Source organism: Rhinolophus ferrumequinum, chromosome 20 (genome assembly GCF_004115265.2).
Source record: "Rhinolophus ferrumequinum isolate MPI-CBG mRhiFer1 chromosome 20, mRhiFer1_v1.p, whole genome shotgun sequence".
Taxonomy (NCBI): domain Eukaryota; kingdom Metazoa; phylum Chordata; class Mammalia; order Chiroptera; family Rhinolophidae; genus Rhinolophus; species Rhinolophus ferrumequinum.
This window is the reverse complement of record NC_046303.1, coordinates 47,102,839-47,118,528: the sequence shown is the minus strand read 5'-3', so window position 1 is coordinate 47,118,528 and position 15,690 is coordinate 47,102,839. Positions and strand designations below refer to the sequence as shown.

The 15,690-nt window shown below is 40.0% G+C and overlaps 1 protein-coding gene across 1 annotated transcript in view; it reads left to right on the top strand.

The window, feature by feature from the left end:
- Positions 1-15,253, top strand: part of SLC26A5 (solute carrier family 26 member 5) — a 56,983-nt gene extending 41,730 nt beyond the window's left edge. Inside the window, exons 9-20 of the mRNA XM_033088899.1 lie at positions 893-975; positions 5,120-5,267; positions 6,297-6,410; positions 7,225-7,302; positions 8,108-8,203; positions 8,412-8,518; positions 9,540-9,609; positions 10,634-10,726; positions 11,449-11,556; positions 12,453-12,653; positions 13,273-13,327; positions 14,363-15,253. Coding sequence (XP_032944790.1) covers positions 893-975; positions 5,120-5,267; positions 6,297-6,410; positions 7,225-7,302; positions 8,108-8,203; positions 8,412-8,518; positions 9,540-9,609; positions 10,634-10,726; positions 11,449-11,556; positions 12,453-12,653; positions 13,273-13,327; positions 14,363-14,547 — 1,338 coding nt within the window. The 3' untranslated portion in view covers positions 14,548-15,253. The remainder of the gene's footprint in view (positions 1-892; positions 976-5,119; positions 5,268-6,296; positions 6,411-7,224; positions 7,303-8,107; positions 8,204-8,411; positions 8,519-9,539; positions 9,610-10,633; positions 10,727-11,448; positions 11,557-12,452; positions 12,654-13,272; positions 13,328-14,362) is intronic.
- Positions 15,254-15,690: the final 437 nt, after the last annotated feature.

The window sequence follows — 15,690 nt, the reverse complement described above, 5'->3', positions numbered from 1 at the left end:
TACAATTATGGTTGACAAACGTAACTGCGACCAGCAAAAAGGGGCATTTCATCAAAGGGGCTGGCAGCACCCATGCCCTTGGTCTCTCAGGCTGCTGTGTCTGATAACAAACTTGCCTTATTAAGGCTTCCCGACAGCAGCCACCACTGTGAGGGGCTGGCTCCCTTCCTTGACCGGCCCCAATTCCTTCTCTGCTGGATAACCAGTCAGAAAGTTTGATAGCGTTAGTTCTTCAGGATGAAGAAAATTGCTATCCTTCCTTCTGTTATTTTTCTCTTCTTGTAGCTCACTAAGCGTTGTACTGTATATGTCACCTGAACCTATGCCCTGACAACCCAGGAAGCCTTGGGTACAATGACACATCTGTGTGATGGGCGCTTTTACTCTGACCCTGACTGAAATGGGAGAAGACACGGGTAGGATGCTCTCGTCACACCTGGTGCTTCCTGGGAAGAGGGTCAGCAGGAGTATCGTAGATCCAAACATACATTTTATAATGAGACGCTGTCACTGTGCCACCCTCTCAATACACATTTCAGTGACACCTTGGCCAGAGACTCACTTTCCCTGCCCCAAAGGCAAAGCCAGCTCCTGAAAGGTTTTATGGCCTCTTCTGTTTGCAGTCAACTAGCCAAACACCTCAGCGAGGAACAGACCAAAATAAGGAGAAAAGAATCCCAGGCCACAGGGAAACTGTCGAGTCCATTTTAAATTTGTGGGTAGAGTCATTAGGAGAAGTTAGAATTGCTGGAAGCTAACTATAATATAATTCTTCTTTTTAAAACTGAAAGTTAATGTGAGAATAGATTTGGTTTGGCTAACAAATGGAAGCTCATTTTTGTGGCATTTGAATTTTCATTTGCAAGTACATTTTGATTTGTGTCTGTTTTAGGTGGTAATGGGAACTGGCATTTCAGCTGGGTTTGGCTTGCATGAATCGTACAATGTGGACGTCGTTGGAACATTGCCTCTGGGGTAAGAAACTAATTTTAAGTAACAGTGTGACTTGAATAATCAATGAATCTGTTAATGTTTCTAACTTCTGCTTTAGTATTCTTGCAATGAAAAAAACCTTTCTTTTTTCTACATGTCAAATAGCTGAGGGTTGGGGGGACAGTTAGCATATGTGGGGTTTCTTTTTATTATGGTAAAAAACACATGACACAAAATTTACCATCTTAACCATTTTAAGTGTACAGTGAAGTATGTTCACATTGTTGTGAAACGGACCTGGATAACTCTTTCATCCTGCAAATCTGAAACTCCATACTGATGAAACAATAACTCTCTATTATCCCTTTCCCCCAGCCCCTGGCAACCACCATTCTACTTTTTTGTCTCCATGAATTAGACTATTCTAGGTACCTCGTATAAGTGGAGTCATACAGTATTTGTCTTTTTGTGACTGGTTTATCTCATTTATCATAATGTCCTCTAAGTGCATCCATGTTGTAGCCTGTGACAGGATTTCCTTCTTTTTAATTAAAGCTGAATAAAATTCCACGGTATGTATTTACCAAATTTTGTTTATCCATTCATCCACCAATGGACGTTTCAGTTGCTTCCACCTCTTAGCTATTGTGAATAGTGTTGCTATGAACGTGAGTGTGCAAATATCTCTTTGAGACCCTGCTTTCAGGTCTTTTGGGTATATACCCAGAAGTAAGATTCCTGGACCATATGGTAGCTCTATTTTTAACTTTCTGAGGAACCTCCATACTGTTTTCCATGGTGGTTGCACCACTTTACAATCCCACCAATCCTGGTATGTGTTTTTCTGTTTTGTTTTGTTTCCCATTGTTTTGCACTTACCAGTTTTTTAACTCTCTCCTTGGGTGACATAGGAATTAAGCTCTAAGGTTAGCCTTCCACTTCCTAGCCATGTGACCTTGGGCAAGTCATTTATCCTCTCAAAGCCTCAGTTTCCTCTCTTGCCAGGTAAGCATGGTAATTAATAGCTATGTCCAGGGTCACTGTGAGAGCTCTAGGAGATAAGAAACGTAAAGCAGTTAGTGCGGCACCTGGCATACCCAGTTAGTGTTCAAGACAGTAATTAAGAGTTCTGAGAACCATTATTTCAATGAGCTTTCTAGTTTCAAATAATATATTATTTCTTTACTTCATCTATTTTCTTTTATCTAACTCTACATTTTAAGGATTTTACTATTCTCTTCATATTTGAAGAAGGAAAAGTGACTGTGAGCCTGTCCTGGTCTCACTCTGTTCCTCTCTAACTCTCTCTGATTGTCTCTGTATCTCTGTGTCTTTCTGTCTCTTGGACTCTCTCCTTCTCTCTCCACCCTCTTCCCTCTTTCCAAAAGAACAGAGTCAGACCTTTGCCCACATGTAGGAGACGGACAGACCTGGCACAGTCCATCAGGCCTTGCTCTGGTCCCATCTAAGAATCTCCTGGAAAGCACAGGGCATAGCAGTGGCTCTTTAAGACCAAGTTCCCCCCACAGAGCCAGCGTTGAAGGAGTTGCATTCTACTTCAAAACAATAAATTGCCATCATGAACATGTTACTTGTGATTCAGTGTAAAGGCCTAACACCGTAATAACTCTTGCTTTTCTATTTAGACTTATAATTTATAAAAGACTTTATTGCCCACATCTCCGTTGCTGCTCAAGTAGCACTATTGGCAAATATGTTATCCCCATTTTATAGGTAAGAAAGTTCATTTATTCTCATTTATTCAGCATGTGTTTATTGAGTGCCTGTTTTGTGCCAGGAACACAGCAGTTAAAAACAAAAGCAAAGATGTAAGCAAAAAAGTCTTTATTCTCATGGAGCTTATATTCTACTGGAGGAGACAGACAATAAATAAGTGAGAAGTCTATGAGGAAAAGGGAAGCCAGGTAAGGGATAGGAGGGACTGGGGGTGCTGATGTAGGTAGAGTATCAGAGAGGGCGACATTTGAGAGACATGAATGAGGTTTCGTGACTCTGAGTGAGTCCCAGCCTGGACCCAGAACTCCGTCTTCCGATCTCCAGTTGTGTACGCTTTCCATTACATCACACCTGAGTCACCAACATGATTAGTCATGTGATAAACATTAGTCTTCCACCGGATCCAAAAGACAACCCTGTTTAATAACTAATCACAAATAATTTGAATAAGTATGAATTATTACACTTAGATTTCTCCTTTTAGAAATTCACGAGTCCATCATTTCTACCTAATACCTTCCTTTCCCTTCTGCATTGTACCCAAATATGCTTTCTCTCTATGTGTGAAACCTAAACTTTAAAAAAAAAAAAAAAATTACATGTTGCCTTTCTGAAATTTGGCTCGATAGAAACCTTATCTTTCTGGAATTATGCCCCAAACCACACAGGAAACAAATAATGCCTACCTAACTACATATCATCATACTGTTTCAGTTATCTGAGACTCCTTCAGACCCCTTCTTTAGGCGGTGGCTCAGGGCAACAATACAGAAAAGCAGAAGCCACTAAGCCGCCTAAAGCACTCACACATCACTTTCACCACATTCTGTTGGTCAAAGCAAATCACAAGATTTGGCCATGGGGGGAGCAGACTCCACCTCTTGATGGGAGAGCAGCACATACAAGTATGGGAGGGATTGTCGGTGCTCATATTCGAAAGCAAACTGGCGCACTTACACACACACACATAAGTACATACACACTGCAGTGTCCAGGAAGTGACAGTTGGCTGTTAAAGGTCCCAGTCAAAGCAGTATATATCCTGTCTCTTGCTTTACTTTCCTTAACACATTCCAGAATATATCCTTTTCTCATATTCTTCTTCCTCAGACCCGAAGCTGCTGCTAGGACTTCCCTTTTGGGTAACGCTTTTGCAGCAAAGTGCAAGGGAAAGAATAAGTTTTATAGTCAGACCCCCTGGGTTTGACTTCCTGCTCCATCTTGGGCAAGTTACTTGAAATCTGCAAGCTTCTATTTTTTTCATCTATAAGTTGGGGTAATAATGGTACTTATCAAATAGGATTGTTGTGAGGACAAATTAGATGACATGTGTCAAGCATGTAGCACATAACCTAGGCTTTGTATGTGTCAGGTTCCTTTCCTCTCTCCCCCTCCTTTTCCCTTACCCCAGGACTTGATGCATCCCCTTTGTCACTATGAGTTGCCATCGTAAGAGAAATAGGCCTAGGGAGGCGGGTTCTTCATGGTTTCTGTTGTACTTCAGTAATGAGCTATTTGACTTTGCACAAGTTACTTAAGCTCGCTATGCCCCATTTTCCTCATCTGTAAAATGGTGTCTCGCTCACAGGGCTATTGGAGATACATTAGCACAGAACCTGGCACAAAGGAAGCACCTGATAAACGATTGTTATTGTAAGAATAATCATATTATATATCAATTAATTGATTATTGTTATTATTTAGCCCAATGCCTTGAATTGCAGCGGGTGCCTTTGAAAGCCTTTATTGCGCCTTCCCCTATACCATTCAAGGGAATCCCTATTCTGTTCCTTTAGGACAAAGGTTTCAAACTACAACAATGGACCACAGAAATTAGGTTCCCCCTTGCAGGGCTCCAGGAGTCATATTTTGGGCCCCTTCAGACTCCCGGGATTCCCAGGTGAGACCCAAGTTGTATAGTCCTGCTGCTCCTTTCCTATGTTAGACCTCACCTAAAGAGGTGCTGGGTGGAAGCAGAGCCCTCACATGAAATAACAAGGGGGAGCAGTGAGGACCTACTTACTGGTGCATGGACGGTAGTTCTCCTCTACGATAGCCCTTGTCCAACCCTCCCTGCCCTCAGATATTGGTTCGAATGTCTTGTGGCATCTGAGCACTTTGCTGACCCTCTCTTCTTCCTGTCCTGTGTCTTACTTACACCTGCCATACAGGTGCCATGAGGTATGAGGTTACTCCTTTTCTAAATACAATGGCATCTGATCTCTGCTGATAACCCATTCAGGTAGAAAGCTGGTACTCTGGGGTTGGGGCCTGGAAAGAAGCTCTGTGTGTCCAGGCAGGCCCTCCTTTTTGCCAGACTATAGCGAACAAGTATACAAGCATCGATCACCTCCTTTGCAGATAATGCCGCTCTAATTATTCCCCTCTAGTTGCGTGTTTTTTTTCCAGTGGTCGTAGCACTTGGGTTAAAGTCAGCTTGATCTTTCAGGCTCCTACCTCCAGCCAATCCAGACACCAGCCTTTTCCACCTTGTGTACGTGGATGCCATCGCCATAGCCATTGTTGGATTTTCAGTGACCATCTCAATGGCCAAGACCTTGGCAAATAAACATGGCTACCAGGTCGATGGCAATCAGGTAAAAATCATTAATTTCCTGCAGATGTTTCATACTAACACAATCATCATGCTGTACTGTGTATGACAGGCAAATGAACTGGATTTCTCTGTCTTGGTAGAAAAACTTTTAGGTTGATAATGGATGTATTTGAAGCATGAATTTATTCAACACTACAATTTTTTCATGATTTATGTGGATTACATCATCAGAACACTGAAGTACAAAGCCCTACCTCACCTCATGGGCAGGGGTCCAACTAGAAAGGTGAAACCTCCAGTCTGAGGTTTACAGTTTGCCGTTCTCCTATTGATGTCATCACCATTTTAAAGTTCACAGGCTGCTGAAACAAATCATAAAATTAAATTAAAAAAATAAAGTTCACAGACTGAGAATAAAATGTTTTCCCAGAACCATGTTTACTCCACAGGAAGCCTGCTCTTTGTCCATGAAACTTCACGCAGACTCCACACCTTTCCAAACACAGCTGCAGATCAGGTATTTCATCCGAATGCCATGAGCTATAATTTTGGCAGGACAATATCTATTTTAACATGCTGCATGTTTCTAAAAGGAGACTAGATGCTCCCCATTTACATGACAACAGTGATCGAACCAGGAAGACCCGAAGTAGCCCTGAGAGAGTGTCCCAGGAGGACACTGCATATACTCACTGATGAGCAGGAGCCAGACATTCAAAATGTGTCTGGCTTCTCTTAAACAACCAAAATAGCCTGTTCCTTTTGCTGCTGTTCTTTTTTTTTTTTTTTTTTTTTATTTGTATAGAGTGTGTGTTTGGGGAAAAGAGGGCTTGGTGGTGGGCACAGCATTTATCTCCAACACAACAAAAATTCAGAGTGTTTCCCCCACCCCACTTTAACTTATGTAATAGTTCCTATTTTAATCTCATGCTGAACTAAACAAACTCTTACCTCTGAAAGTACAATGAAGAGAGCCTGTACTGCTGCAAATGTGTATTATATGGACCATGATGCCTTTCTTCCTGAAGAATAATCGATCTCTTTTGTGCTTTGTTTCCACATGGAAAAGGAACTCATTGCCCTGGGACTGTGCAATTCCACTGGCTCGCTCTTCCAGACTTTCGCAATTTCATGTTCCTTGTCTAGAAGCCTCGTTCAGGAGGGAACTGGAGGGAAGACACAGGTGTGTATACAACTGGCCTCTCAGGACTGGTGATTTGGGTGGTAATTAAATTTTAATCCCTTGATTCTATTCTGAACTCAAATAAAGCTGCTCTGCCTGAAGATCCATGCTCCAGTGAGCTGTGTAATGAATCAGAGAAAGGCATGATTGGTTGAAGCAAATCACAAAGAACTGAATCTATATGAAAGAGGTATAGTCTCCAGTTAAATCAAAAAATGATGCAATACTCCCTGCTACCAATAAAACTCAAAGTGGAGACATAGGATGTTGTCATGAAAGCCTAAAAATGGGTATGAGAAGGATACCAGTACCATCCACTAGAACTTTCTGCAATGATGGAAATGTTTAGAGTTTGCACCATCCAAGATGGCAGCCACTAGCCACGTGTGGCTCTTGAGCACTTGAAATGGGGCTAGTGCAACCAAGATCTGAATTCTTAATCTTTAACAATTTTAAAAATTTAAATAAGTACATGTGGCTAGTGGCCACCACATTGGACAGCAAAGTTTTGTCTGATCTCTTCTGGCCCTTGTGGGTCTCAGGTCAGCACCTGACATCTTTTCTCCACCCCTGGCAAGAGCATTTCAGTCAGGGTATTTAAGCATTTCAGCTTCTGTGTAAAAGCTATAAGAGGAAAAAAACTTCGGAGAGGAAGTGGGAAGGAGTTATGGATTTATGTAATCATTTGGATAACTTATTTGAATCCATGTTTTCTTGATCTTCCCACACTGATGATCAAAAGACTAAGAACAACCTAGGCCCTGCCTCTTACTCGTCTCCTAAAAGCCCCTTCCATGTGTCTTCTCTCATGCAGCTTGCAGGTTGTTTGGCCTCGTTAATGATTCTGATGGTCATATTAGCCACCGGATTCCTCTTTGAATCATTACCCCAGGTGTGTAGCTTGGACTTGGTGTGAGCTTTTTCCATGGGTACCGATTTTGCTATTTCTTTTTATTTTTGTGGCTATCTCATGGGTTTTTACTATAACCCTAGCAGGGTGGTAAGAGCAAGGGCCATGGCTAGGACCAAGATCCTGCTGCTCCACAACCTACCGGCAACTAAGACCTTAGGAAAGCCACCTCAACATCTCTGGGCCTTACCGTGTTTCCCCGAAAATAAGACCGGGTGCTCCAAAAGACACATCAGGGCTTATGTTCAGGGATGTCATCCTGAAAAATCATGCTAGGGCTTATTTTCCGGTTAGGTCTTATTTTGGGGAAAACACGGTAGTTTATCTACAGAGTGGGGGGTCGGAGTCGCTAATCTGCAAGGTCCCTTCTCTCTTTGATCTTTTATGACCTTATTCTTCCATTTAAAATCTGAGATGGCCTACAGTCATAAGACATTTGTTTACTGATGTATGTAACCTGATAGCGATCAAGAACAATATAGAGTAGAGAAAATCATAATGTAGAAGGACCATGGGTGAAATAATTCCTTGAGTGCCAAGTTTAATTCTGAACCTCTTGACCACCATTCAGGTTTGCTGCTAACATATAAGCCTGGTTTTCCAAGGCCCATTTTAGTTAATCTATTCCCGAAAATCCAGGTGTTCGTGGCTCCCAACATACCATCACTGCCACGTAGGAAGTGAGTGGGTGAGGACATGGGGAGGGCAGCAGGCGCACAGAGAGGAGCCAGCAAAAGGGGCTCCTGGACACAAGAAGAGAAGTAAGTGTGGATGTGCTGTGTTTCAGGCTGTGCTGTCGGCCATTGTTATCGTCAACCTGAAAGGAATGTTTATGCAATTCTCAGATCTCCCCTTCTTCTGGAGAACCAGCAAAATAGAGCTGGTAAGTAACAACGGCGATTGTTAGGTGAATATGTCATAGCAACACCTGGAGTAGTGCTGATAAAAATGTGAGAAAGATAAGTTAGTGCAATCAGTTGTTACATGCAGTATCCAGTTAGGCAAGGTTAGGTACCGTTTGTGTGTGTGTGTGTGTAACTCTAGGAAATTTGTAACGGGATTCTACATAAATCTTTCTGTCTTTTGTCCAGGTCATCTGGCTTAGCACTTTCGTTTCCTCGTTGTTCCTGGGATTGGACTATGGTTTGATTACTGCCGTGATCATCGCGCTGATGACTGTGATTTACAGAACACAGAGGTGACCGCACACACTGGGATGGGAATGAGTGTCCTACCTGAGACGTACGGTTGACTTTAAATGTATTTGTCAACAGACATCACTAGACTGTGAGCATCTTGATTGTGGAGGCGATGTTCCTGGCACGTAGTGTGTTCTCTGAACGCTTATGGAGGGAATCTCCACAGAAAATCAGCTGACATTTGTAGTGTATAGTCTAACCCACAAAGCACTCGCACATACATGCTAAGAAGCACCAAGCAAGACCATGGAATGTCAAATCCAAGACCTTGAGCTGTATTCTGGCTCTGCCAAGCTCTCTGACCTTGAACAACTCACCCAACCCCATGGGGTGTCAATTTCTCAAGCCAAACTTAACTTCTCCCAATGCTGACTTGAGAGTTTTGTTTTCTCCCCATACCTTCAGTTGACTACCCCTACTCCCATGAGTCAGAGACTTTTCTTAGAAACAAAAACAAAACCTATCCTGCTTTAGATTAGAATAGGAAGATAATTGTATCTACTGAGTGGCATGAGAACTTGAGTTATACATGGCCCTGGCATGACTTGGGCCATTTTTGGCCCCATCTTTAAATACCTAAGTCTTTTGTCCTAACCAGATGGTTTGTGTGGTATGTGTGTGGTGTGGTGTGTATGGTGTGTGTTTGTTAGTGTATCGTGTACGTGAGGGGTATATGTAGTGTGTGTGTGTGTGTGTGTGTGTGTGTGTGTCTGTGTCTGTGTGTGTGTGTCTGTGTGGTCTGTATGATGTGAGGTGTATGTGCTGTGTGTGTATTGTATATGTTGGGGGTAAGGTACGGGGTATGTGTGGTGTGAGGTGTGTGGGGAGTGTTGGGCTTGGAACAGCACTGGGGGTGTATTATATGTGGAGCCCTTCTGCAGAGGTGCCTTATAAGGATCATGTATTCCGAATTCACTCGCAAATCCATACATGCCAGATAAACATGCAAAACCGCATGTTTCAATCACGTACTGGACCTCAGCACGATGGTATTTTAATACACTCACTCTCTGTCTTCAGTCCGACCTACACCGTCCTTGGACAGCTTCCTGACACTGATGTGTATATCGATATAGACGCATATGAGGAGGTAGGACCTTTTCCTGTCATTTGAAATTGTTGTAAGCATGGGATGTGATTGGCTAACTAGATTTTATTTTTACCTAGGACAAAAAGGGGGGTGAAAAGGAGGAGTAGTAGTCAAAGTGAAAAACCTGAACTTCGATTTACTGTCTAAGTTCAGTTTTATAGTTTACAATATACTGTATGTTAATTACTCAATCTCCTAATGTTCATGTCTCCTTTTTTTAAATAAGGATAAATAGATTTTTGGAATTCAAGTATGTATTTATAAAATATTGAAACTGAGAAAATGGTTTGCATGTGCATGATTTTCTTCTAGTGAGTTTAATCTGATGGTAAAATACCAATGTTCACCATGTAAAATACAGGTGCTGGGGCTATGGAATTCTCTGGCTTCATTTTTAATGGTTAAAATTATGGCTTAAAATTTTCTTGATTTTAAATGTTCTTTTTCTATGTGGAATCTCAAAGACTTGTACAAAATCTTTTTAAACTAGTTTTGTTTTCTGCTTGGGAAGAAGTCTCAGATTCACTACAATTAGGAAATGAGACTGGTGTTAGGATCGCTGTTTTCTCCTCCTTCCAAAGAATTACGTACTGAATTACTCGTTTCCAAACTGCATTCTAGAGTTTGAGGCTTCTTGGTTAAATATTCACTCTATGTCACTTGGGTCCATTTCGACTCCTACCTCCATTCTATGAGTGAACAAATATAAACTTCTGTTCACTTTATTTGCTGGCTTCTCACAATCTGAGTGGCAGCTTATCCACTCCTATCGAATTTTCTTTTCTCTTTTTAAATATTTTCAGTACCTTTTCTTTGTGTTTTATGGTCAAAATGGAACAAAGAAAGACTTTTTAAAGAATGGGAAGATTTGCATTTTAAAGACTTTCTTCTCAGTACTTCCTCCAGAGCATAAGATGCCCTTAGCAACTTCTGTATTAATTTTCAAATTGGAAGAGGGAGGCAATTACGGTTTTGACTCTGAAATATTTACATGTATTGAATTCACTAACATTTTATTTCACAGGTGAAAGAAATTCCTGGAATAAAAATATTCCAAATAAATGCCCCAATTTATTATGCAAATAGTGACTTGTATAGCAATGCATTAAAAAGAAAGGTGAGTCACAAGAAATTAAGAGTGATTATTTTTGAGGAGGGGACCTGTGAATTGACTGGGATGGGATGTGAGGGTCACTTAAATGTCCTGCTTTCCCTTTCATAACATTTCTCATCTATCTATCATCTATCTATATTATTGTAGGAAAATATACATAACATAAAATTTACCATTTTAACTATTTTCAAGTGTACAATTCAGTGGATGGAAGTACGTGTGTTTGCATTGTTATATAACCAACACCACTATTCATTCTCTTTTATCATATGCCTATATTACCTTTTCAAAACAAATTTCAGGAAAAAAAAAAAACGGGAAAAGCTAGTTTTAGATTTCTTTCTTTTGGGATCACGTCAGTTCCTTTGGTCACGATTAGCACTCGACCCCACACTGCCCGGTATATAGGAAAACCTCATAGTCCACCCACGGAATCTCTTAAATATAAGAATATGAGAAATCTAAGAAAAATACTACTCTAAAAATTCTCTTTAATACTTTGGCACTGGTTGTCTTGAATCAAAACCAAGAATAAGAAAGGTGTCTATTGTTCTTTTAATGATGGAGTGATTCAGTTCAGCGGATGTGAGGGAAAGGTGGAGAAAGGGTTGGGGGCATAGCTTGGCATAGAAAACCATCAAGTGGGGAGATGGGAAGATTAATTGCATTTGGCTGGGCTCCTGGGAACCAAGAAGTTATTGTGCATATCTTGCTCTTCTGTAAAGACTGGAGTGAACCCCTCATTCATACTGGGAGCAAGAAGAAAGGCCATGAAGAAGTACGCTAAGGAAGGAGGAAATATAAACATTGCCAATGCTACTGATGTCAAAGCGGTGAGTGGCCCCTTCATTGTCACCTCCTTCTCTCTTTTTTTTTTTTGTGTGTGTGTGGTTTTTTTGTTTGTTTGTTTGTTTTTAAATTTATTGGGGTGACAATTGTTATTAAAATTACATAGATTTCAGGTGTGCAATTCTATATCACATCATCTATAAATTACATTGTGTGTTCACCACCCAGAGTCAGTTCTCCTTCCATCACCGTATATTTGATCCCCCTTACCCTCATCTCCCACCCCCCACCCCTTTACCCTCTGGTAACCGCTAAATTACGTTCCCCAGATTAAGTGCCCTCCCCCCCTCCATTCAGGATTGAAGTTTTCACACAGTATGAAGTCCCTAAAATGGGAAAGTTCAGAAATAATCTATTCTTTACATATTAAAGATAAATGACAAGGTCAGTTATGACAATGCTTCTGAAATAAATAGTGATATGAGCCCAGGACAATATTGTTTTAAAAAGTAAAAAAAATCACACAGTACCTTAATAAATTTTACTTTGTCATAGATTCACTCTGCTTATAGTATAAAAAAGCTCAAAGGCTGGTTTTTGATGTTCAGGCTTCTGGTAACTTATGGTCTATCATGCTGACCTTAATGGAATTATTTTAGAAGTTAGGGGAAAATGGATATGATGACTAAGGAAAGTGGATTTCATTAGACAAAAAAAGGAAGAGAAAATAGAGAAAAAAAGAAACTGAGCTAAAATTGAATATTATATGCACATCCTTTTTTGTCACATTACTAGGCTGGGATATGGCAAATATTTTAGAAGAGATCTGGTATAGTCAGTAGCTTGATATTATAAGGACTAATTTTTCCTGATAACTCTTTCTCAGAACTAAACTGTGAGCTGTTCGTAGAATGCTGGTGTGATTTAATTTTTGATGTAGGATGCAGAAGTAGATGCAGAAGATGGTACCAAGCCTGAAGAAGAGGAGGATGAAGTAAAATATCCCCCAGTAGTCATCAAGAGCACATTTCCTGAAGAACTGCAAAGATTTATGCCCCCATTGGAAAACGTCCACACCATCATTCTGGATTTTACACAAGTCAATTTTATTGATTCTGTTGGTGTAAAAACTCTGCAAGGGGTAAGCATCATCTTGAAAGTCATTTAATAGCTCTGTGCCCAGTGTTGCCTTCCGTGAAGTCAGAGAGTTGACCTAGAGTCCTTTTTCAACTCCTAAAATTTTTTGATGTTTTGTTCAACTTTTGATTATAGAAAATTTCAAAAATATTCAAAAGTCCAGAGCATAGTATAAGGAACTCCCATGTAACTATCACTCAGTTTCAACAATTATCCATTTGTGGTCAATGGAAATGTGGAAATGTGTTTCGTTTATCCCCACACTCACTTTCCCCTTCTCTTATTTTGAAGCACATTGCAGTCATCACATCATCTGTAAATATTTCAGTATATATCTCTACAAAAAGATTTTTTAAAATCATTACCAGAATACCCTTATTACACCTAACTAAAATTTAACAAGAATTCTTTGATATCCCTAATTATCACTGTCTGTATAAAAATCAAAAGAACTACACAATCATTTAAAAATGATTAGCTCAAAAATGCATAATTATCAAAGCAAAGTAGTTCAAGTGAATGTGAACTAGAGTGTCTTGTGTCACTGAAATACATGTTGGTAGAAAAAGACTTGCATCTGGCACAGACAGGAGAAACTAAACTTTATCTCAACATTATTACAGATTGTAAAGGAATATGGAGATGTCGGTATTTATGTGTATTTAGCAGGATGCAGTGGTAAGTACACTTCTAGAATGGGGAGAAATATTAACATTTTGGATTTGTTTCTCTTTTTTAATAACGGTATTTGGAAATATTTTACCCCAATTTTAGTTTTTGGTGAAAATGAAAACTATTCTCCTGACAATCACTCTAAAGCGAGCTTTGAAATTAGCCACTTCCAGACAGCCCTACCCCTGGACTACCTGTTGCAGGCCTCCTGAACGGGAGTTGGCGGAAACAAACTCATAAACTGTTGTTCTGTAATTATTTAATGGCTGCCAGCAATATAGTTATATAAAATCATTTAGGTTTTACTGTACAACGTCTGCTGTTTTTGTTTCATATTAAATTTTGGTTAAAACAGTGCTTGAAAATGAGCTCTACATAAAGATATCACCTTTCACCTACCAGAATGGCAAAAATAAAGAATGTTTGACAACAAGCTCCCTGTGGGCATACTGTGAGAGACCAGGCACCCTCAGACATGGCTGGTGTGAGTGCAAAATGGAACAGCCTCCATGGAGGCTTTTAAAATCACATGTGCATTTATTTACCTTTGAACCAGCCAATCAGCAATGTGCTACACGCATTCAAAATGGAGCATGTACGTGGTTAATCATCACAGTACTTCTATAAAAACAAAAGACTGGAAAAAACTCCAGTATCAAACAAAAGGGACCGGTTAAATCAAGTAGGCTACATTTACACGCTAGAATACCATGTCGTCGTAAAAAATTGAATGAAAAGATTAATTTTTTTAAAAAATCCAGGGTAATGTATATAGTATGCTTTCTGTTGGGTAAAAAATGGGGGAAATAAGAATATATATTTATATATTTACTTATATTTGCATGGAGAAATACACAAGAAAATAATAAAAGTAGTTTCCTGCGACTGGGGGTGTGATGTCATGGGTACGGGGATTGGAGTGAGACTTTTTATTACATCATTTTAATAGTTAAACTATATGAAAGTGTTTTTGGTTTTGATTTTTTAATGTTCAAGACTGATGCCCAGAGTGTGGGCTAATTTTCTTTTCTTTTTTTTTAGCACAAGTTATAAGTGACCTCACTCGAAATCGGTTTTTTGAAAACCCTGCCTTACTGGACCTGCTGTTCCATAGCATTCATGATGCAGTTTTAGGCAGCCTCGTTCGAGAGGCTCTTGAGGAAAAGGAAGCCGCGGCCGCCACGCCGCAGGAGGATTCAGAGCCCAACGCCACTCCTGACGTCTAGATATGGAAGTCAGCCGGGGATGGGGTATGAGCCTCTCGTGGAATCACTCATGTACACATTTTAAATACTAGACACTAGATTTTTTTTCTAAAGTTAAACACTAGTAGTCGAGGCTTGATTTGGAGGGTGAATGACGCATAGCAAGATGTATCTTACTTGTGTGTTTTTTTTAATCAACTATTTCCAAGATTAATTGGCCTCTTGCCTGCATTTATTACACAGTGACATTTCTGTTACTTTCTGTTATCTTTGTCAGCCAAGCACTTAAGAATTTTTTCCCTTTAAGTATTTTACCTACAAATCAGATAGGCTGTCACCAGATGGGTAGTGGTTCCTTGCTTTTGTACTTGTTGGTCCACAGACTTTCTGTAATCAGAATTATCTAACCATGGGGGCATACCCACAATTTTCTAGCAGTTCTTTTAAAATAACCTTTTATTATAATAGAAGCAATACAAGTACATTGCAGAATATTAGAAAAAAGATAGACAAGCAAAAATAAGAAATAAAAACATTATATGGCACCACTCAAAGATTATCACTAACACCTTAATGCATATCCTTCCAGATCTTTCTCTATGCACACGAGGTCTGACAATTAAGTTCATGAACTTGTTGCAACAATGTTGCTAACCTTTTTTGATACCAGAGGGATTATTCATTATGAATTTGTACCAACTGAACAGTTAACCAAGTTTACTATTTGGAAGTGCTAAAAAGGCTGCGGGAAAAAGTTAGACGACTTGAACTTTTCACCAACAGTTCATGGCTCTTGCATCACGACAATGCACCAGCTCACATGGCACTGTCTGTGAGGGAGTTTTTAGCCAGTAAACAAATAACTCTATTGGAAAATCCTCCCTACTCATCTGATCTGGCCCCCAGTGATTTCTTTCTTTACCCAAAGATAAAAGAAATATTGAAAGGAAGACATTTTGATGACATTCAGGACATCAAGGGTAATACGACAACAGTTCTGATGGCCATTCCAGAAAAAGAGTTCCAAAACTGCTTTGAAGGGAGGACTAGGCACTGGCGTCAGTGCATAGCTTCCCAAGGGGAGTACTTCGAAGCTGACCGTAGTGATATTCAGCAATGAGGTATGTAGCACTTTTTCTAGGATGAGTTTGCAAACTTAATTAT